Genomic DNA, 23,293 nt, shown 5'->3' with positions numbered 1-23,293 from the left:
AACCAACCCACCCAAGGGTGCGTTAGGGGCAGCCTGCAAGTGTTGCTGTGCATTTCTGGCGCCAACATCACAAGCCCTCAGTGCTCGGGAGAACAACAGCAGAAACAAGACACACACACACACACACACACACACACACACACACACACACACACACACACACACACACACACACACACACACACACACTCACACTCACACTCACACTCACACTCACACTCACACTCACACTCACACTCACACTCACACTCACACTCACACTCACACACTCACTCACTGTCTCACACACACTCACTCACTGTCTCACACACACACACACTCACTGTCACACACACACTCACACTCACTCACTCACTCACTGTCACACACACACACACACTCACACACACTCACTCACTCACACACACACACTCAGACACGCACACACACACACACTCACACTCACTCACTCACATACACACACACTCACTCACACACACTCACACTCACACACACACACACACTCACTCACTCACTCACTCACTCTCACACCCCTTTAGTCCCAGGATTAGCCTCCGGCGTCACCCCTGCAGACATTAGGTTTCAACATCACCAGTGGACTCGTGATGGTTTGCGGAATGGGCTTCAGCCAACTAACTTCTGGACTTCTGGTTTACCCCTCGACATCGATCCCAGGACACCCTGATCACCAAACATTAGGCCTTGAACCCCAGACTTGCCGCTGATCACTAGACCTAATTTGCGAACCCAGAATCAAAAATTATTCCTTTGTGTATTCTTTTGAATAATCTTTTGGAGAATGAAGATAGTGTGGTGGCATAGCATTTAGAGTGACACTGTTATGATGCCAGTGATCGAGGTTCAATTCCTGCCGCTGCATGTATGTTCTCCCCGTGCATGTTTGGGTTTCCTCTGAGTGTTCTGTTTTCCTCTTGTATCCCAAGCACGTACGACTATAAGACCATAAGATATAGGAGCAGAAGGAGGCCATTCGCCCCATCAAGTCCACTCCGCCATTCAGTCTTGGGCTGATCAACTTCATTCAGTCATCTCCACTCCTCTGCTTTCACCTCATACTGTTTGATGCATTGGTTAATCAAGAACCTATCTATCTCTGCCTGAAATACACACAATGCCTTGGCCTCGACAGCCGCTCATGGCAACAAATTCCACAGATTTACCACCCTCTGACTAAAGTATTTTCTCTGCATCTCTGTTCTAAATGAATGTGCTTCAATCCTGAAGTCATGCCCTCTTCTCCTAGAATCCCGTACCATGGGAAATAACTTTGTCATGTCTAATCTGTTCAGATTGGTTAGACATGACCTACCATGCACAAAGCCATGCTGTCTATTCTTAATCAGTCCAAATACTTCTATATCCGGTTCCTGCACATACACTCCAATAACTTTCCCACTACTGATGTCACGCTAACCAACGTACAGTTTCTTAGTTTATTTTTAGAGCCTTTCTTGAACAGCGGAACAACATTGTCTGTCCTCCAATCCTCCAGTTCCTCACCTGTCACTAAGGATGATCCAAACATCTGTGCTTGTGCCCCGACTGTCTCTGCACCCGTCCTCCGCAGAGTCCCAGGGATTAACCCGCCAGGCCCTGGGGATTTATCCACACCAACTTGCCCTAAGCCAGCCAACGCCTCCACCTCTGTAATCTGTACAGGTTTAGTAGGTCAATTGGTCACATGGTGTAATTGAGTGGCATGGTTCACTGAGCCTGCAGGGCTTGTTACTCTGCTGAATCTCTAAGTAAAAATGAAATCACTGTCCATTACTTCCTGTTCCCAATTTTCCCCTCAGAGTGGCTGTGGTCAAAACCACCTTACATTTATGGATTCCCTGTGGTGTTGGTAATTGCAGAACATTGCTCTTTCATAGGGATTTTCAGGGTTTAACTTTAACCATATAACAGTTACAGCGCGGAAACAGGCCATCTCGACCCTTCTAGTCTGTGCTGAACGCTTACTCTCACCTAGTCCCACTGACCTGCACTCAGCCCATAACCCTCCATTCCTTTCCTGTCCAGATACCTATCCAATTTTACTTTAAATGACAATACCGAACCTGCCTCTACCACTTCTACTGGAAGCTCATTCCACACAACTACCACTCTCTGAGTAAAGAAATACCCCTTCGTGTTACCCTTAAACTTTTGCCCCCTCACTCTCAACTCATGTCCTCTTGTTTGAATCTCCCCTACTCTTAATGGAAAATGCCTATCCACGTCAACTCTATCTATCCCCCTCATAATTTTAAATACCTCTATCAAGTCCCCCCTCAACCTTCTGCGCTCCAAAGAAATAAAGGCCTAATTTATTCAACCTTCCTCTGTAACTTAGGTGCTGAAACCCAGTTAACGTTCTAGTAAATCTCCTCTGTACTCTATTTTGTGACGTCTTTAGACCCAGTTTGTCTGATACTTTGCAAATGCTTTAGAGCTGCCCTAAAGCAGATTGTACACTGCAGAGGATATCACACTGTGATTCACAGAATGATTACTCACTTCATAATTGCAGTCAGCATCCTCGAGTCTCAGCTGAGCACCCCCCCCCCACCCAGTCACTTTTAATAGTGAATAGTTCACTATTTTGTTTGTTTTCCAGCCTTCCAGTAACTTTGCTCTAGATTTCTCACCATTTTCTTGGCCAACCAGCCAGCTGGAAGCCAAACCTGTAATTTGAGAGAATTTTGCCTCCTGTTTTCCTGTATATATGTCACATGACCTGCTGAAGGAAAGGAACTTGCTACGTGCCTTAAGGCCACTCTGCCCTGAACTTTGACCTTTCAGAGGTTGTTTGTGTGTGGTGGTACAAGCGGACAAATTCTGTGTTAGTGATCAAAGTGAGTTAGAATGTGGAAAGAATGTTTTTCTTTAAAGTAAGGGACTAAGTGCCCTTGAAACCACTAACCTACTCAGTCAGTATTGCACAGTACAGTATTAGAATTTTATTAGATTAGACATTAGATTAAAAGAACTACTTTTTGAGGATGGGATTCCTTTTGCTAACAAAGTTCTAATGTATTTTACTTTTATGCAAGAGTGTCCCTGAAAGTATTTCAAAATAAATTTATTAACAAAGCACTATATGCCACCATATTCTACCATGAGATATGACTGTTGAAAGCAAATAAATACAATAGAAATTATGAAAAACTATAAATAACAAAGACTCACAAACAACTAACATGAAAATCATGCAAATTATATTTTTTAAAAGTAAATAAATAATAATGAGTTGTAAAGCACTTGAAAGTGAATCTATAGGTTGTGGAACTAGTTCAGCATTGGGATGAGTGCAGTTTACAACATCGGTTCCGGAGCCTGATGGTTGTAGGGTAATAGCTGCTCCTGAACCTGGTGGTGTGGGACCCAGGGCTCCAGTCTTTTTGGTCTAAGATTTATTTGGATGCTATTTATTTAATGAGATAAGTATTATGTCTAAGAGCATCTGAAGCATGCTAGTTTCTGCATAGCAGATTCCTTGTACAACGAAGGACACCAAGGTGGTGTAGCGGTTAGCACAACGCTGTTACAGCTCAGGGCATTGGAGTTCGGATTTCGATCCCATTGTCCTCTGTAAAGAGTTTGTACGTTTTCCCCACAGAATGCGTGGGTCTTCTCCAGGTGCTGTGGGTTTCTCCCACAGCCCAAAGATGTACCAGTTAGTAAGTTAATTTGTCATTGTAAGTTGTTCTGTGTATAGGCTAGGGTTAATTAGGGGGTTGCTGGCTGATGCAGCCCAAAGGGCCCATTCCTCGCTGTATCATTAAATAAATAAATAATCTCATCAGCGCTGGATATGTGTGAAGTTGCTCATTTTAGCTTTGGCGTAACTGTGACGCTGGCACAAGTAAGAAGTTAATTATGAGGTTCACTGGACCTCCTCAATGCGCAGACCAGCTCCCAATAGAGTTAACAGTAAATTTGTCGAAGTCTGTACCTCTCACCATATACAAACTTGAGATTCATTTACTTGCAGGCATTCCCAGTAGAAAAACAGTAGACTCAATGGAGAACTACTCACAAAGAGACTGACAAGCAACCCATGGGCAAAAGAGGACAAATTGTGAAAATACAAAGAAAATAGATAATTAGGTAACACTGAGAACATGAGTTGTAGAGTCCTTTTAAAGTGAGTCCATAGTCTGTGGCTCAGTTCAGTGTTGAGGTGAGTGAAGTTATCCACGCTGGTTCAGGAGCCTGATGGTGAAGGGTAATAACTGTTCCTGAACCGGGTGCTGTGGACATTTAAGGATTCAGTACCTCCTTACTGATGGCAGCATTGAGAAGAGAGCATGGCCCTCTTGACTAAACTGGGAGAAGTTAAAGGAAGTTGTTGTTAATAAATTAAGACAGTTTTCATGATAGGCCCACTTATTACAGGCACATTATTCTACAGAGTTAACGATGGAAAACTTGGGCTTTTAACTTGTCAATGCACCACCCTCCACCCAGTCACTTCTCACTTTTAATAGTGGTAATTTGAAAGAAATTTGTTTTCCAGCTTCCCTATAATTTTTCTTTCATTTTTTCGCCTTGTTCTTGGCCAACCAGTCTACAGTACTGGATGCCATAGCTGTAATTTGAGCTGTAATTCCAGACATGCTGAAGGAAAGCTCCGAGTTTTGTCCATTTGGGCTGCTTATTCCTGAAATTAAAACATACTAGTGGCTATTTCAATCCTTGTTATGGGCAGTAGTTTCCCTCTTGAACCCCACCGCCATTCCCACCTCGCTCGGTCTGTTTCCGAACCTGAGATTGTGTTTCCCCTCTGACCAGATTCGTTACAGGAAGGACAAAGTTTTGAGCAAACAGACTCCCTGCTTTCCCTCAGTAACACAGCTGAAGGACCTTGCCAATGGATGTGCAGTGGCAGCCCTCATACACCACTACTGTCCTGACGTGCTGCGTTTGCAAGGTGAGTGAGCGTTGTGGGTTAATGGGAACAGATACAAGCAAAATGAGATGAACACGGGCACGGTGCGTGGGTGGGCATTCCTCCAAAATGGATTGTATTTATAAGTCACTGACTTAGATAATGTGAAATTTGCTATTGTGATGGTACACTGCAAGCACATAAAATTACAAAAATAACAGAATAACCAGGTAGTGTTCATGGATCATTCAGTAATCAATGGTAGAGGAGAAGAAACTGTTCCTGAAATGTTGACTGTGTTTCTTTAGGCTTCTTCCTGTACCTCCTCCCCCAACAGCTATGGGCATGTCCCGATGGTGAGGGTTCTTGTGACGGATGCACCCTGCCTCTCGAAGATGTTCTTGATGTTGGGGAGGGTTGTATCTGTAATGGAGCTGGCTGAATCTGAAGCCTTCTGTAGCTGCTTCCGATCCTGCGCCTCCGTGTCAGAATGCTATTCACACTCAGCACAGTGCTGGTCCTCTGGCTCCCGGTGTTGTTCAGCACTTGCCGATCATGGGAATTTGACTTCCAGATCTCCATCTCTGGATTCACATAGACCTCTGACCCTGGAACTCACTGGGGCCCTCTAATTTGTCCAGAAAGCACCCTGACTTTTTTCATTTCCCACCTCATCTCTGAAGTTCTTGACAATTCTCTCTTGAATTCTGAAGCAGGACTTTTCCAAGTTCATTCTGTATTTCACCAAGCCTTTGGCTTTCTGTTGTATAGGTCCTAGGTAACACAAGAATATTGCAACAAGCACTCTCTGTAGGATCTTGGGACAATCCACCAATGTGGGATTAAACTGTAGCATTAAAGGTGGCAGATTTGATGGGATTCTCAGCAGTGGAGTCTGGAAGTGCAGAAGAACAAAAACAAAGCTGATTTCTTATAAATCCAAGTGAAAGTCAAAGTAAATTTAGAATCAAAGTACTTGCGTCTCACCATATACTACCCTGAGATTTATTTTCTTGCAGGCATTTACAGGAAAATAAAGAAATGCAGTAGAATTTATGAAAAACTATATATATATATATCAAAGATTGATCAACAGCCAGTGTTGTGACATATACTGTATCTTCTTGGATAATAAATTATACCCTGACTTTTACCTTGATTCTAACCAACATCAGGGTAAAGATTAAAAGGGATGAAAGATTTCCTTTATTTGTTCACAAGTCCATCGAAACTTGCAGTGAAATGTGTTGTTTTGTGTCAATGAGCAGCGCAGTCCAAGATGTGATGGGGCAGCCCGCAAGTGTTGCCATGCTTCCAATGCCAACGTGGCACGCCGACAACTCAGTGACCCTAACCTGTCCGTCTTTGGAATGTGGGAGGAACACGGAACGCCTGCACGATAGCGTGGCAGTTAGTGCAGTCACCGTTGGAGTATCGATTCGCACCGCTGTATGTAAAGCAGTGGTGCGATTGTAACGAGTTTGAATGTTCCCCCAGTGACTGCATGGGATTCCTCTCACCGCTCACATTCCAAAGACATACAGAATGGGATTAGTGAAGTGCGGGCAGGCTATGCTGGTGCCGGAGATGTGGGAATGCTTGCGGGCTGACCCGTAGCAACGTGACAGAAGATGGTGGATTTCTCTATATGTTTCAATGTACGTGTGACAAACAAAGTTTAGGTTGCCTCAGATTACTGCTTGCATGCTAGTGTTTGTAATGATTATTCTTTAAACGTTTCTGCACCTTCCCGTTATCCTTCTACCTTTGTAGACATTTGCCTGAAGGAAACCATGTCCGTAGCCGACAGCCTTTACAATCTCCAGCTGATTGTCGACTTCACACAGGAGTACCTGGGCAGTTGCTTTCACTTGGCTTTGGAGGATATGCTCTACACCCCACCACTGCTGAAGGTAATGGGTTGATCTGCATGTGGCTGTGTCAGTCAGTGGTAACCTGGTGCACGTGACAATGGAGAGTGGCACAGTCAATGGGTGACATCAACTAGGGCTGGGCATTAGCTGGCTCATCCAAGGCTCCTGCCTTGCTGTCTTTCCACGTGGCTAACTCTCTCCCGAACAGAGGGATTGAACGTGGTCAGCAGGGATTGCTAATGGCATGTGGAAGCGTATGCAAATGATGTAATCACTTTGATGTATGCATGTTAAATAAATAAATGGCACAAATATAAATAAATCTGTATCTATGGATTATCGGTGAATATCTCGGGAATGGGATTGGTAAAATTTCTCAGAGATTCAGAATCAGAGCCAGGTTTAGAGATACAGCATCGTAACAGGCCTTCTGGCTCAGTGAGTCCAGTTACGTTTACCCCTCCATCACCCCTACTGAGGCATAGGCTGTTGACACCAGCACACCCAAGTCCTCTGTCCTGGGCCAATCTTTCACATTGTCTCCCGGTGTAACCCCTAAATGGTGTATCCTTCCTCTTGCAGGGATGAGGACTTTGGAGCTTCTGTTGGCTTTTCTGTAGTGCTGGGTTTTTACCGATGGGTTTGCTGTCCCCATGCCCAAACCTGCTCCTTTAGCAGCTGGGTTTGGGAGAGTTCCCCATGTGACCTATTAACCTACTAAGCCATTACATCTTTAGAATTACCAGAGGCATATTTCGTGACAATTTTTATGTCTACAACATAAAAATCACTAAAAGTTACAAAAATAAATAGCGCAAAAGAGGAATAACAAGATTCAGGAGATGATGGAAGGTTGGAGCAACAAACACAAAATACTTGAGGAACTCAGCAGCTCAGGCACCATCTATGGAGGGGGATAAACAGTCAATGTTTCAGACCAAGACCCTTCATCAGGATTAGAAGGGAAGAGGGCAGAACCCAGAATATGAAGGTAGGGGGAGGGTGAAGAAGACAGTCTGATAGTTGATAGGTGAAGCCAGATGACAGGGGAAAGGTGGGTGGATGGAGGGGGAGGTAATGAGACCACCTTATTATACGAGGAGACACTTAATAATCTAACAGTAGCCAGGTAGAAGCTGTTCCTAAAACATTGAGTGTGTATCTTCTGATTCCTGTACCTCTTACCTGAAGGTAATAAAGAGATGAGGGCCTGTCCTGGGTGGTTGGGGTCTTCAGTGATGGATGAGGCATTGCCTATTGAAGATGTCCTCGATGATAGGGAGAGTTGTGCCCATGATGGAGCTGGCTGAGGTTGCAACCCTCTGCAGCTTTTTCTGATCAACCTCTCCAACCCTTTGAGAGAACTTTCTCTAGACATTTGTGTCTTTTGGATATTCCTGGTTTGGCTCAGTTCCCGTAATCCCATCGGGGATAATGAGCAAATTTCCTTTTAATCTCCTTTTAGTGGTCATAATCGGGGGGGGGGGGGGGGGAATAATCAGATAATCTCCACCAAGTTGTGCTAATCTCGCCTGAACATGCAGATAGGACACTGGACCAGAGTTTCACCTGATCTGGGCCACCTCAATGGCTGTGTGATGTAACAAACTTGTAGCTCTGGCAGTGACTCCCACCAAGTACAATCTACCAGTGCTCTTTAGGGTGGTAGCTGGATCAAGACCTCAGTGAGGCAGGTTTCTGTGGAACTGCGGAAGGGGGTGGATGGCATTATAGAAGAGCGGTTAGCGTAATGCTTCATAGCGCCAGCAATCGGGGTTCAATTCCCACCACTGAAGTTTTAAGGAGTTTTTACGTACTTACTACCTGAGACACTATGGGTTTCCTCCAGGTGCTCCAGTTTCCACATTCCAAACAGTTTGGGGTTAGTAAGTTGTGGGCATGCCGTTTTGGCACTTGAAGCATGGCAAACTTTTGCGTTGCCTGCAGCACATTCTTGGACTGTGTTGGTCTTTAACACAAATGACACGTTTCACTGTATATTGTGATGTTTTGATGTGCATGTGGCAAATAAAGATAATTTTAAAAATTTTGAGTAGTATTGAACATTCTGGAGTCTTGTCCAAAAAGATGTTGGGAAAGGTTGGGGAGTGTCTGTGGGAAGTGGTCATAATCAGGGGCAGTAATTAGATCATCTCCTCCACTCTGCAAGTTGTGCTAACCCCACCTGAACAGTCAGATAGAACATGAGAACTTCCTTCTGAGATAGTTTGCAAGTACTTGGTCTAAAGAAATAAGTTTAATGGGGCCAGTAGCCAGCTCCGCTTCCATTCTCCTTTGTTTTCTGCTGTTAGTAGACTGGGAGATTTGGGCTGATGCATTGCATGTGTTTGTCTTCCTTCACAGATTAACATTTTGACATTTGTGGCTGAACTGTTCTGGTGGTTTGAAATTCTGAAACCTGAATTTGTCCACCCAAGAGAGATTTCAGATCTGGAAGGTAAGCAATATTTCTCATGGTGGTGCATCTGGTGATATTGATCCAGTGGTTCTTTGGAAGTCAAGGGTGGGGTGTAAAACCTTGTGTTTTATTAAGTGTATCAAGAACATATCAAGAGTATAAATAACTAAAAAAGACAAAGAAAAAGGAGGCATGTTCATCTCATACTCAGACTAGAGATGAGGCACTTTCCATTGAAAAGATGCAATCTGTGAAATAGCTGGATTCAAGAGGCTTGACACCTGTTGCAGAAAACCAGAGAGGCTGGGTTCAAACCTGGATCTCTGGAGTTGTGACTCTACTGGCTGCACCATTAATTAGGGGGATGCCAACAGGCTCAATAAACTGATTAGAAAGGCTGGTTCTGTGATGGGAGCCAAACTGGGGCACTGGAGTCTGTGGTAGAACAAAGAATCCCATGGAAAATCCTGGCAATTCTGAACAATGTTTCTCACGCTCTGCATGCCACTTTGGCTGAACAGAGGAGCACTTTTAGTAATAGACTAAGACAACTGCGCTGCTCCAAAGAGAGCTATATGATATATAGCATATATGCTATATATCATTCTTACCCTCGGTCTTTAGGCACTGTATTGAGTCAACCTGTAGCTGGGGAAGTGATGACTCTCTCTGTTGAACTGCTTGAGGTAGTTTATTTTTTATTCTTTCTTCCTTCTCTTCTAATGTTTGTATATCTGTGCACTGGTAATGCTATTGTGGCACTGTAATTTCCTTTGGGATCGGTAAAGTGTCTATCTATCTATCTACTGTATCTGCACAGAAAAAGGCCCTTCAACCCAACTCATCCATTCTGACCGAGGTGCCTACCTGCTTTCATGGCTCATATCCCTCTAAACGTTTCCTGTCCACGTACATGCCCAAATGACACTTAAATGCGACAATGACACCCGCCTCTGCTGAACACACAAACCACCATCTCTGTGCAAAATGTTGCCCCTCAGGCCTCCTTTAAATCCTTCTGCTCTCACTTTAGATCTATGCCCTCTCATTTTAGACTCCCCTAGTTGGAAAAATATTTGTGACCATCCACCTTATTTATATACTTCATAATACTATGGAACTTTTAAATTGCTCCTCAACCTCTTGTGGTCCAGGGAAAGTAGCTCCAACCTATCCAGTCTTACTTTCTAACTCCAGCCCTCCAGCCCTGTATGTTTTCTACACCTGCTTCGGCTTCATCACATCCTCCCCGGCACGACAGCCGGAACCAGACGCAATGCTCCAGGTGTGGTCTCACCAACTTCTTGTGCAGCTGTAACGTGACATCTCAACTCCTGCACTCAGTGCCACATTGGTCCAAAACAAGCCTGCCATATGCCTTCTTCACCACTGACTACTGTGTTACAAGTTATAGGGAACTCTGGGCTTGTACCCTTGGGTCTCTCTGTTCTACAGCCCTCTCCAGGGCCCTGCAATACACAGTGCAAGTCTTGCCCTGGCTTTCAATTTCAAAAAATACACGACTTCACATTTATCTGAGTAAATCGGCTGCAGTCTAACATCACTGTAGGACTTGTATGTGTTTAGGACAAAGAAGTGGGCAGGAACATCATTGTGGACACTACCTACTCTACAAAAGTGCCAGTTTGCAAAGTGCTATGGGGTTATTAAAACAAAACTTCATGACATCTTAAAAGTTTCTTCTCCTATGCAGTTAATGTGATTAACCATTCTAGTTACCGTCCCCTACCTCTATCTATTACCCCTGTCACTGTACCGCACATTTTGTAACGCTGTTTACATTGTAAATACATGCTGGTATTGGTGTATTTATTCACATTTTATTCCATATCCGTTCTTTAACCTCTAAGTATATTTTTTATATATTTCCTTATTCTTATAATTGTCAAATGTTGTTTTTAGTTGCATGTCACACCAACACACCACAGCAAATTCCTAATACGTGTAAATGTATATGGTAAATAAAGTTGATCCTTGACCCTTAAATTTCATCCAACTTTCCTGGACCCTCTTTCCCAATTGATTGTGATCTTACCATTAATTTTGGTGTCGTCTGCAATCTTACTAATAACCACCTATATTCTCAACTGTATTATCAATATAGGTGACAGATTATTGGCAATTATAAAGTGAGAGAGTCTAGGACCAGAGGGCACAGCCTCCAAATAGAAGGCTGTCCCTTTACAATAGAGATGTGGAGGAATTTCTTTAAGCAGAGCTTGGTGTATCTGTGGAATTCATTACTACAGGTGCCTGTGGAGGATGAGTCATTGGCTATATTTAAAGCAGAGGTTAATAGCTTCTCGATTAGTAAGGGCATCAAAGGCTATGGTGAGAAGGCAGGAGAATGGGGTTGAGAGGGTTAATAGATCAGCCACAGTGGATTGTTGGAGCAGTTCAATGGGCCGAATGGTCTAATTGTGCTCCTATGTTTTATGGTCTGATGGTGAAGATCAGATAATAAGTGGGGGGCTCAACCTCCTGTGATCCAGACATCCTACAATCTCCTGTATTTATAATAGAGGGGATGGAATGGGTCATGATTCTCTGCAAGTTCCGATGGGAGGAACTGAGCCAGAGGGGATGGAATGGGTCATGATCCTCTGCAAGTTCCGATGGGAGGAACTGAGCTCGAGGCGATGGAATGGGTCACGATCGAGGAACTCACCCTGAGGGGATGGAATGGGTCACGATCCTCTGCAAGTTCCGATGGGAGGAACTGAGCCTGAGGGGATGGAATGGGTCACGATCCTCTGCAAGTTCTGATGGGAGGAACTGAGCTCGAGGCGATGGAATGGGTCACGATCGAGGAACTCACCCTGAGGGGATGGAATGGGTCACGATCCTCTGCAAGTTCCGATGGGAGGAACTGAGCCTGAGGGGATGGAATGGGTCACGATCCTCTGCAAGTTCCGATGGGAGGAACTGAGCTCGAGGGGATGGAATGGGTCACGATCCTCTGCAAGTTCCGATGGGAGGAACTCAGCCAGAGGGGATGGAATGGGTCACGATCCTCTGCAAGTTCCGATGGGAGGAACTGAGCTCGAGGGGATGGAATGGGTCACGATCCTCTGCAAGTTCCGATGGGAGGAACTCACCCTGAGGGGATGGAATGGGTCACGATCCTCTGCAAGTTCCGATGGGAGGAACTGAGCTCGAGGGGATGGAATGGGTCACGATCCTCTGCAAGTTCCGATGGGAGGAACTGAGCTCGAGGGGATGGAATGGGTCACGATCCTCTGCAAGTTCCGATGGGAGGAACTCAGCCAGAGGGGATGGAATGGGTCACGATCCTCTGCAAGTTCCGATGGGAGGAACTGAGCTCGAGGCGATGGAATGGGTCACAATCCTCTGCAAGTTCCGATGGGAGGAACTCAGCCAGAGGGGATGGAATGGGTCACGATCCTCTGCAAGTTCCGATGGGAGGAACTGAGCTCAAGGAGATGGAATGGGTCATGATCCTCTGCAAGTTCCGATGGGAGGAACTGAGCTCAAGGAGATGGAATGGGTCACGATCCTCTGCAAGTTCCGATGGGAGGAACTCAGCCAGAGGGGATGCCTTTGTGATTCGTTTGGATGTGTGGCAGCAGGAACCAACCCAATGTCTCTCTTTGCAGATCTGCCAGCAAGTGGACCCAACACACCGACTGGAGCTGACAGCGGCAGGTAGGTCTTCAGTCTGGGTGGTCCTTAAGCAGAGGAGAATTTCCCAGGCTGTATCTGCACTAAATACATGCAGGGTACAAAGTAGGAGAGGAGCAGCTACCCTGTTAGTCACTCACACTTGGTATCTCTAACAGCTGTTGGGGTGGTGACCTAGGGGTTCCATTGTGGAATTACCCCTCACCCAGTCTCAATCACCTGCCAGCTCTTACTCCATCCCTGCCCCACCCACCCACCTTCTCCCCCTCACCCAGTCTCAATCACCTGCCAGCTTGTGCTTCTTCCCCTCATCCTCACCTTGTGCTGGCTTCTGCATTCTTTTCCAGTCCTGGTCTTGGCCCAAAACATTGACTGTTTATTTCCCTTCATAGACGCTGGCTTACCTGCTGAGTTCTGTCGCCATTCTGTGTGTGTGGCTCTGGATTTCCAGCATCTGAAGAATCCCTTGTGTTTATGATTATTCTGCTCCAAGGAAAGCATAACAAACCTGCCACTCCCTCCCCATTCTAGCCCAGGCAACATCCTGGTGACACTCATGTGCATCCGTTCCTGTACGGTCACATCCTTTTTATAGTGTAACAGACAGTACTCCAGCAGTAGCCTGAACTTTTTTTGTAATGTTGCAGCAAGACCTCACAGGTCATATATTCAGAATCCAGTTTAATATCACCAGCACATGTTGTGAAATTCATTAACTTTATACAGCAGTGCCGCGCAATACCTGATAAATATAGAAATAAAAACTGATGACAGTAGTTATGTCTGTATATTCAACAGTTAAAATAAGTAGCGCAAAAACACAAATTTTAAAAGAAGTAGTGAGGGTTCAATGTCCATTCAGGAATCGGATGGCAGGGGGAAGAAGCTGTTATTGAATCGCTGAGTGTGTGCCTTCAGGCTCCTTCCTGATGGTAACAATGAGAAGAAGGCATGTCCTGGGTGGTGGGGCCCTTAATGATGGACTCTGCCTTCCTTGAAAATGTCTTGGACACTATGGAGTCTGTGTCTCCTTGTCAAATTCTGACTGTTAACACTGTTGAATACTTGCTTATTTCCTGCATCAGCAAACGCAAGCCGCAGCAAGTCTGGGTTGAGGGTTTGTGCTCCATCTCCAGAGCTGTGTCAGTGGCTGTATATTACATTGAACTAGTCCAGTTACAAAGCGAGTAAATGCCCAAAGCAATCAATTGTCTTTACCCAGACTGCTTGGAACACGTGACAGACACTAATCACTTTCACTGATTTCCATCCTATCTGCTTATTTCAGCCATTTTCCTGCCTTCCTGCTTAAGCAACCGTTCCTGCCTGTGGTCCAACAGACTTCTCCGGGTCGGAACACCTCAGGTAATGAAATCTCCTTCCCCTGTTGATTTCCTTTGGTATTTGGTCCTGAAATGCAGACGTAGCCTGCTTGGATTTATCCCAGAGTGTTTCGGAATTGAAAATTAATTTCCATTACACTGCTGGAACAACAGCCTCAAAGCTAACGTTTTCTCAGTTTGGATAATTGCCTTGCAGGGACATTTATGGCAGGAATTTACTGCTGGCAGTGCTCAGAAGCTGTTGGGGTTTAAGATTATCTGGTGTACTTTTATCTGCAGTTCAAAGCCCTGACTTGCTCTTTACGATTATTAGCTTTAGTTGTCACACGTACAGTGAAATGCATTGTTTGTATCAATGACCAGCGCAGTCCGAGGATGATTTTGGGGCCGGCCCGCAAGGGTCACCTTGCTGCCGGTGTCAACCTAGCATGCTTACCTAACCTGTGCATCTTCGGGATGTAGGAGGAAACCAGAGCACCCGGAGCAAACGCACGTGGTTAGACGGGGAGAACATACAAAAAACCCAGCAATGAATGACTTATTAGACTTGAGCAGGAAAATGTCTTGGATGAATGGTGACGTTAATGCTCCTGAGTCCAAGAAAGGATTCAATTTGAAACAACTTAAGCATTTCTGCAGTAATTCCATTCGGCCATACATTGATGACAATAAGCTGCTTTGGGGTTGCAGTGTTTCTTTGGAGCAGTCCAGTTGAACTTCCTTGCAATTTCCTGTAGTTCCCTGTTATTCTTTAATTATTACCTGCTGTTAGGTCTACACACAGAGACACTCACACTCACACACACGCACACACACGCACACTCACACACTCACACACACGCACACTTGCACACACATGCACACACACACTCTCTAAAATACACACACACACTCTCTAAAACACATTCACACACTTTCACACACACACACACACTCACTCTGTCACGCACACTCACACATGCACTCACGCACACTCTCACTCACACACACACACACACACACTCTCTCACACTCTCTCTCTCACACACACACTCACAAACACACTCACACACACACTCACACACACACTCACAAACACACTCACACACACACACACACACACACACACACACGCACACACACACACGCGCACACACACACACACACACACACACACACACACACACACACACACACACACACACACCTGATCAGCAAAGGACTAAAATTATATTGATTGCTTTGTTTAAACCGTCAAGGCTCTGTACATTTCAAAAAAGAAAACATCTGTTAATTTACCTCTTTGTGTTCAAAGTTCAAAGAAAATTTCAAGATTTTCAAGATTCAAGCGTTTCAAGATTCTTTAATGGCATTTCCTGTACACAAGTGTAAGGGAGAACAAAATGATTGTTACACTGGATATGATACAGCTTAAAAAACACTATAAGATAAAGAATACAAAAATTAAAAAGCTCAGTAAATATAAATACGTTAGTTAGCTTGTATGCATAGATTGATTGATTGATTGATTAAGTGACAATAGCCTGACAGAAAAGAATAAAGTAGTGGTTAGTGGATGGAGGTGTTTGTTTGGGAAAGGAAAGGGAAAAGTAACTGTGTTTGAGTCTGGTGTGGATTCTCTGTAGCCTCCTCCTGATTGGAGTGAGACTCACCATGAGCAGGGTGAGTAGGATACTTCATGATGTTATTAGCCCTTTGTGAGCACATTTCTGTATATATGTCATTGATGGCGGGTAGGCTGGTGCTGGTGATGTGTTGGGCACCATACAGTGATAATAGCTTGTTTGGATGCTCTCTACTGAGCAACTGTAGAAGAACGTCACTTAGTTTACTGTAGAATAAAGAAATACAATAGAAAAAAATTCACAGAAAGACTGAGAAACAACAAATGTGCAAAAGAAGACTAATTGTTCAAATACAAACAAAATAATACGAAGTGAGTTATAGAATCCTTGAAAGTGAGTCTGTAGGTTGTGGAATCGGTTCAAAAATTGGGATGAGTGAAGATCTCCGTGCGGGTTCAGGGGCTTGATGGTTGTCGGGTAATAACTGTTCCTGAACTTGGTGATATGGCATCTGAGGCTCCTGTACCTCCTTCCCGAAATCAGCAGGAAGACGAGAGAATGGCCTGGATGGTGGGGGGCCCTTGGTGATGGATGCTGCTTTCTTGTAGCAATGCTTCTTGTAGATGTGCTCAATGGTGAGGATGTGACAAATAAAATTAGCTTTATTTGGCACAGGTACATCAGAACATTGATTTCATCCAGTGAAATGTGTTGCTTTGCATCAACGATCGACAGTGTCCGGGGATGTGCTGGGGGCAGCCCACAAATGCCGCCATGATTCTGGGTGCCACTGTGCCCGCAACCTACCAACACCGACCTGTACGTGTTTGGACTGTGGAAGGGAACTGGAGCATCCAAAGAAAAGCCTTGCAGTCACAGGAAAAATACAAATGTCTTACAGACAGTGGTTGGAATTGAACCTGGGTTGCTGGCACTGTAGAGCATTACACTATCCACCATGTCCCTATTTCCTAATTCCAGCCCCTGACTTTATATTCTGTTCTAGTAGCAGGTGCCTCTGTAAAACTTGACATGAGATACTGCAGATGCTGGAAGTCCAGAGTAACACAGAGAAAATGTGGGGGGAAGTCAGCGGGACAGGCAACATCTATGGAGAGGAATGAACAGTCAACATTTTGGGCTGAGACTATTCATTGGAACTGTAAAGGAAGAGGCAGAATAAATTATTGGGGGGAGGGTGAGGAGCACAAGCTGGTGGGGGAGGTGAGTTCAGGTGATGGGGAAATGGGAGTGGTGTGAGAAACTGGGAGTTGTTAGGTGGAAGAGGCAGAGGGCTGAAGAAAATGAAATCCGATCAGAGGGGACAGTAGACTCTGGAATTAGGGGAAGGAGGTGAGGAACAAGAAAGAGGAAGGAGTGGGTGATAGTCTGTTTCCCCTTATCATGAACAACCTGGCCATCATCCACTCCTTCCCCCCCCCCCCCCCCACCCCTTGTTCTTCACCTCCAGACCTCTTGTTCTTAAGTCCCATCTTCCCTTTTTGTTTCTCACCTCTTGTCCTCTCCTATCAGATTTCATTTTTGGCTCTTTGCCTGTCTCCTCCCAGATTCTCACATCATTCACAGTTTCCGCCTTTAAGATTAATGTCCTCTGGTTGACCTTTAATCTTTAATATTGATGATCTAATGATGCTTAAGTGATCTTTAATCTTTAAATGATCTACTCTTTAATCTTCAATGATCCATAGTGCAGCTACTCTCCCTGGTTGGCTGGTAGCAGCTGTCATTTGGCAAAGCCCTTTGGTTGGTTGGGCCAATCTCACCATTGCTCCATTGGGCTGTGGTTTATTGCAAGGGAAATTTAATGGCTCTTCAACTAGTTCATCAGGATGTAACTAGACCAGAAGAAGTGAGAAGAAGAAACTCTGTGCATCTTTTAAACGCAAACATTCTAAACCTCTGCCTATTATCCCAGGTCCTCTGCATCACTCTACCTCAATGTCTCAAGTCGATTCTTTTGGAAAGGCATGGACAAAGAAACAGCTGAGGAGGTAACTATATCTGGGTGCAGGTGTTGGGAACGCAAAGTTATAGCCTTTTCCCCCGCATTGGGGAGTCCAAAAGGGCACAGAAACAAGGGGAGAGGAATTACCTCTTCTCTGCCTTCAAGCTGAGTACAGGTTCAATGACAAATTCTGCCATCTTCATCAGAAATTATATTTGGGCATGTCTAGTCTGGTGGTGTTTATACTGTACCTCTGTAGTCCGTCCCTCCTGATTGGTTAGTCCTCATCCAATCAGGTTTCTGCTCTCCCACTGGGTTAGACATGCCCAGGCATCATCCCCGATAAAGGTGGCAGAGTTTGTCTTGGAAATGTCGGTTATAATCGATACCTGTACCTGGCTGGATGCCCGAGTAGAATTTACTTATCATATATGCCTGGAAAGCGCTAGATCCTTTTTTAAGCAGGGAGAGCTTTAAAAGGGACCTGAGAGGTACTTTCTGTACAAGAGGTAGTGAGTACCTAGAATAAGCTTTCAGAGGAAGTGGTCAATTGAAACATTTAAGAGGCATTTGGTTAGGTATGTGGAGGGAAGCAGCTTGGAGGTTGCGGGACAAGCGTCAGCAACTGTGACTAGCAGGGACGATGGTGTGGTTGTCATGGACCAGGTGGGCCAAAGGGCCTGCTTCTGTGATGTATTACTCTATCATCATACAGTATGTTCTCCCCAGTGGGAGGGGAGAGAAGTGGCCACAGGTGGAGGAACCATTTTGAATGTGAGCCAATGTTCTGTTTATTTCTGTCAAACACTTGTGCATAGCAAGTTCAGCAGGTGGAGTGTGTGGGGGGGGGTCAGAGGGGCAAAGGTTAAATGTCAGTAGTACAATGGATGGGTAAAAGCCAAAGGTCAGCAAAATGGTTGACATTGTGTTCCCTTCTAAGTGATGTTTTGTTGATCTCAGCAGAAAAGAAGCAGTATTCAATTTAACATGTTCTGTTGCTATGGAAGGTTGTTAAGATCTCTCTACCCCTTTGAGAAATGGCCTAATTTAACGTCTGAGGAAATAGGCCACAAAAGCAACAAGGATATTTTGGTTTTGCTTTCTAAATTAAGGTTATTGCTCTCTGCAAGAATTGGATTTACCACTGTCATTCAAGAGGGCAAGAAATGAAATTCAGTGGTGACTCTTTGGACTTGGTCTCTCTGGCGTAGGGAGGCAAGGGTCAGAAAAACTCTTCCCAAAAGCAGATATCTCAAGGACCCGGGAAAATGATGAAAAAGTTGGGAAAGAATATAAAGGCAGGTATGAGGAAAATAACTTGTCCCATTCGGAGTGAGAGAGAGTGGGATGTCATTGCGTGATCTCATACCGCGTCACATGCCAGTGATAATAAACCTGATTCTGATTCTGAATGTATGGTGCAAATACATCCCGTCACTACTTTCAAAGGCAGATTGGATAGGAACAGGAGAATGCCGAGGGATTGGCACAGATGGGAGCAGGTGTACACTCAGTGGATCAAATGACCTCCTCCATGGCAATCATGGAAAGAGTACATGGTCCATCTGAGCTCATAGGGAATAAAAAACATCCGCTTCCCAACCCAGTAGTCTTTCCAATTCCAATTTTTTTTTTTGGTTTGTTAGTGATTCCATCCGCCATTTCAGTTTTGTGTCCAATGGGGACTTGCCTTCTGTTGGGGATGTCCAATCAGGGCACCTCTGTGTGGGGTGGAGGGGGGAGGGGTGTGGCGGAGGGGGAATAGGTGTCCAATCACAACTTGCCTTCTACAGGGGTTTCAGATCATGAACCAGCCACTTAACCTGACCAGGGCCATCTTCTCTCCCGTGCAGACCGCTGTCGCAGGCTATCTCCTTCAGCATACCCTTCGGCCTGGACAGTGACGTTGACGTGGTCATGGGTAATCCAGTTGGCTTGATGAGGTCCATCAGCTCTGACAGCTTGACTACCAATGCCTACCGCTCGTCCAGCAGTTTAGTGGGAGCACCGTACGGTTGTGCTGAAGACCCAGGGAAGGAGGAGGCAGCCCCAGGTGATGAGAACGGACTTGTTTTGTCACCAACGGCACCTCGCAAACGGTCACAGTTGTCCAAAGATCATCCTGGGCACCAGAAGGCTGTTGAAAATGGGTTGCTCGATGATCATAACTACATGGAGTTGCCAACCATTGAAGAGGCATTGAAGATAATTCATAACTCAGATAAACTTGAGCCCAGGCTCCGCCCCGAAGGAGCACCAGATGGCTTTTTCCTTCACGGACCCAACGTGACAGAAGGGTTTCTCAAACCCAAGGGGAACCCGTCCAAGGTTGACGTGGATCCTCTGTACAAATCCAGCAACCCGGCCAAGGATTCTGAGATCCCTGCCCCAGGTGGGTATCAGACAATCAGCGGCAATGGCCCCTCAGAAGACGGAAACTTTTCACGGGACGATGACTCGGTGCTGAGAGACAACAGTTTGGACTCGGATGTGGAGGACTCTTCCAGGCCGGCTCTGGAGAAGGACCTGACCAGCAAAGATGAGTGCACGTCGTGCCTGAGCTCTCTGAGCTCGCAGGCAGAGAGCGTAGCCTCCTCGGGTTCTGGGGTGAAGATGACCAGCTTTGCCGAGAGGAAGATGAAGAAGGTGACACCCGACAGCACGGAACTGAACGACCAGGCCATGGCGTCCTGGGCGCAGAGGGCGGACGAGAGCCCCGGCAGGAACCAGGCGCTGGTGTCCGAGATGTCCCAGCTGGGTATCCGGCTGGAGGAGAAAAGGCGGGCCATCGAGGCGCAGAAGAAAAGGATCGAGGCCATCTTTGCCAAGCACAGGCAGAGATTGGGCAAGAGCGCCTTCCTGCAGCTGAAGAAGAAGGAGGAGGGGGAGGAGGGCGGTGGGGAGGCGGAGGAGAGTGGGGCCTCAATGGAGACAGGCAGGAGGAAGATGTCCCTGGAGGAGAGGCTGTCCAAGATTGAGGATGATGAGGAAAGTGAGAGCCCGGTACCAACGGAGTTGGCAGGGAAAGGGGGCAGAGCAGGACAGAAGGGTGCGGAGACCCTGGGCAAGAACCACAGTGAGAAACACGTGAAGCTAAATGTCCCAGAGTCTCCGAAGGAGCCTGAGGCAGACGTGGACATTGGGGAGTACAACAATGCCGTGGCGAAGCTGAACTCAGCTCTGTCGTCGCTGCAGATCGACATGCAGAAGCTTCAGCAGCAGCAGGAGACATTGATGGAGAGGAAGAGTGCCCAGTCGTGGGTCATCCCTGCCCCCAAGTCCTCCACGCAGAGGCCGACACGCGAATTCCAGCCGCCCAAGTCCTCAGAGTTCTCATCGCCCTCACCCTCACCCTCTCGTAAGCCTGCCTCTTCTGGGACCCGATCGCCCCAGGTGGCACCGAAGAAGGCGAATCCGACCCCTCCCAAGAGCCCACGGCACACCCGTCCCGTAGAGCTGAAGATCACACCCCTGACCCGTGTCCTCACCCCGCCACAGAGCGTCGACTCCTTGCCCCACCTCCGAAAATTTTCCCCCAGCCAAGTGACAGTGCAGACCAAGTCTTCCATTTGTTTTGGTGATGAGCAGGACAGGGAAGCAGATGTGGATGCTAGGCCGAAGCTGAGGCCAGTTGGTCCAGTGGCGAGGGTCGGCAGCCAGACAAGTGAACCCTTGGTGGCGGATCCAGTCAGTCCCGCCTTTGACCTTGAGAATGAAGGCAACCTTAGGCCAGTAGGACCAATTGTACCTCTAAAGACAAGTGAGCAACCAGATGGTCAGTCCGATGTTGGAAAGAAGGAAAATGCCTCCTCTACTAAAAGGACTAGTTTGATCGAGATACCACTGTCCTCCCTGAAGGGTCCTGAAGATGGTGAAGATGACCCAGAGAGCAGTAAAGACTCTACAAATGACCAAATGGACATGGAGCAGAGGTCTGTTGGCTTCTTCTTCAAGGTTGGTGACCTTTTGCTTTGGTTCTCATTACTTTCTGTTCAAAAGACTGGGCGAAGTGAGCACTGGGCCAGCTTACGGTATCTAACATGAATGGAGTTATTTTTGAATGTGTGCATACGTGTTAGAGGTAGGACCAAGATCCCCTCTGCTCCCTTAGGAACCTCTATTATAAACCTACCTTAAGCCAAGCCATTGGTCACCTATCCGTAGATCTCTCTCTCTCTGGTAAATTTTGTTTGTTAGCAGTTCTTGGGATGTTCTTTCACCAAAAAATGAGGTGTTGTTCCTCCTCTTCTTCTCCCACCCTCATAACCTGCCCATCAGCTCCCTCCAGTTCCCTACCTCCTCCCTTTCCTCCATGGTCCATTGCCCCCTCCCATCAGGTGCCTTTTCCCTCAGCTTTTTACCTCTTTGACCTTTCATCTCCCAACCTCTCTCATTCCCCCACCCGCCCACTTGCCCCCTTACCTGGTCTCGCCTATCACCTGCCAGCTTGGACTCCTCCCCTTTCTCCCACCTTCTCATTCTGGCTTCTGCCCCCTTCCAGTCCTAGGTTTTGGCCCGAAACATTGACTGTTTACTCCTCTCCAGTGTTCACCTAGCATTGTTCTATGTTACTGAAGACTTGCAGCACGTGCAGAATCTCATATCTGTGTATCCGTGTTCCCTCGGTCTTTGCCACTCCAGAGAAAGCAACCTGTCTTTGTCCAGCCTTTCCTTGTAGCTCATGCCCTCTAGTCCAGGCAGCATCCTGGCGAATCTCTCCAAAGCCTCCACATCCTGCCTGGCTGGAATTGAATAGACCATAAGATATAGGAGCAGAATTAAGCCATTTGGCCCATCGTGTCTGCCATTTCATCATGGCTGATCCATTTCCCCTCTCAACCCCAATCTCCTGCCTTCCCCCCATATCCCTTCATGCCATGACCAGTCAAGAATTTTTCAACCTCTTCCTTAAATACTCGTAAAGTCTTGCAGGTCTCCAGTAGCAGGATAAAGCTGGTCAATGTTGAGAGATCTCAGGGTGGCTGTCGTGAGTTCTTGCCCTGTGAAGAGGGCATTTTGACACTCTTTAAGTGCTCCTGATCTGTGTAAAACCCTAGCTCTAAAGTTCATACCGCAAGAAACATTTGATATTAACATTAAATTAATGTCCTCAATTATAATGAGATGGGGATTGGTTCTGCCTCTTAGTGAGAGAAAAATTAGCAGAGAAGTGTGGGTTTAATAAATGAAACTGCTGCCAGGAATGTCATTACTTTATTTGCATCTGCCATTATCTCTGTGGATATTGTTAAGCTCACAATATAGCTGAAAGTCCCTTGTATTGATGCTCAGTGACATGTTATCATTGGCTGGCGTTTAACATATTCTCAGGAATTTAGAATGAAATCTGATCATTTTGAGCTGGACAGTGGATGCCAGCCACTCCTTCCCTTGCCTGGAATGGAACTTTGAGTCAGGAATTTCTTCACCCAGGGAGCAGTGAATCATGGCCAAATTTGGAGTATTGTGTGCAGTTCTGGTCACCTACCTATGGAAAGATATCCATAAGATTGAAAGATCACAGGAAAATTTTTACAAGGATGCTATTGGGACTTTCTAAAGTCAGTAC

The 23,293-nt window shown here is 46.0% G+C and overlaps 1 protein-coding gene across 3 annotated transcripts in view; it reads left to right on the top strand.

The window, feature by feature from the left end:
- Positions 1-23,293, top strand: part of camsap3 (calmodulin regulated spectrin-associated protein family, member 3) — a 237,083-nt gene that overhangs the window by 183,452 nt on the left and 30,338 nt on the right. For all 3 annotated transcript variants that reach the window (XM_059991912.1, XM_059991913.1, XM_059991915.1), the window contains 7 exons: positions 4,798-4,936; positions 6,668-6,807; positions 9,133-9,226; positions 12,826-12,874; positions 14,139-14,215; positions 17,695-17,770; positions 19,578-21,678. In XM_059991912.1, coding sequence (XP_059847895.1) covers positions 4,798-4,936; positions 6,668-6,807; positions 9,133-9,226; positions 12,826-12,874; positions 14,139-14,215; positions 17,695-17,770; positions 19,578-21,678 — 2,676 coding nt within the window. The remainder of the gene's footprint in view (positions 1-4,797; positions 4,937-6,667; positions 6,808-9,132; positions 9,227-12,825; positions 12,875-14,138; positions 14,216-17,694; positions 17,771-19,577; positions 21,679-23,293) is intronic.

The sequence above is a fragment of the Hypanus sabinus genome, chromosome 16 (assembly GCF_030144855.1).
Source record: "Hypanus sabinus isolate sHypSab1 chromosome 16, sHypSab1.hap1, whole genome shotgun sequence".
NCBI classification, from domain to species: domain Eukaryota; kingdom Metazoa; phylum Chordata; class Chondrichthyes; order Myliobatiformes; family Dasyatidae; genus Hypanus; species Hypanus sabinus.
The sequence above is the reverse complement of the archived record's forward strand: the minus strand, read 5'-3'. Positions and strand labels throughout refer to the sequence as shown.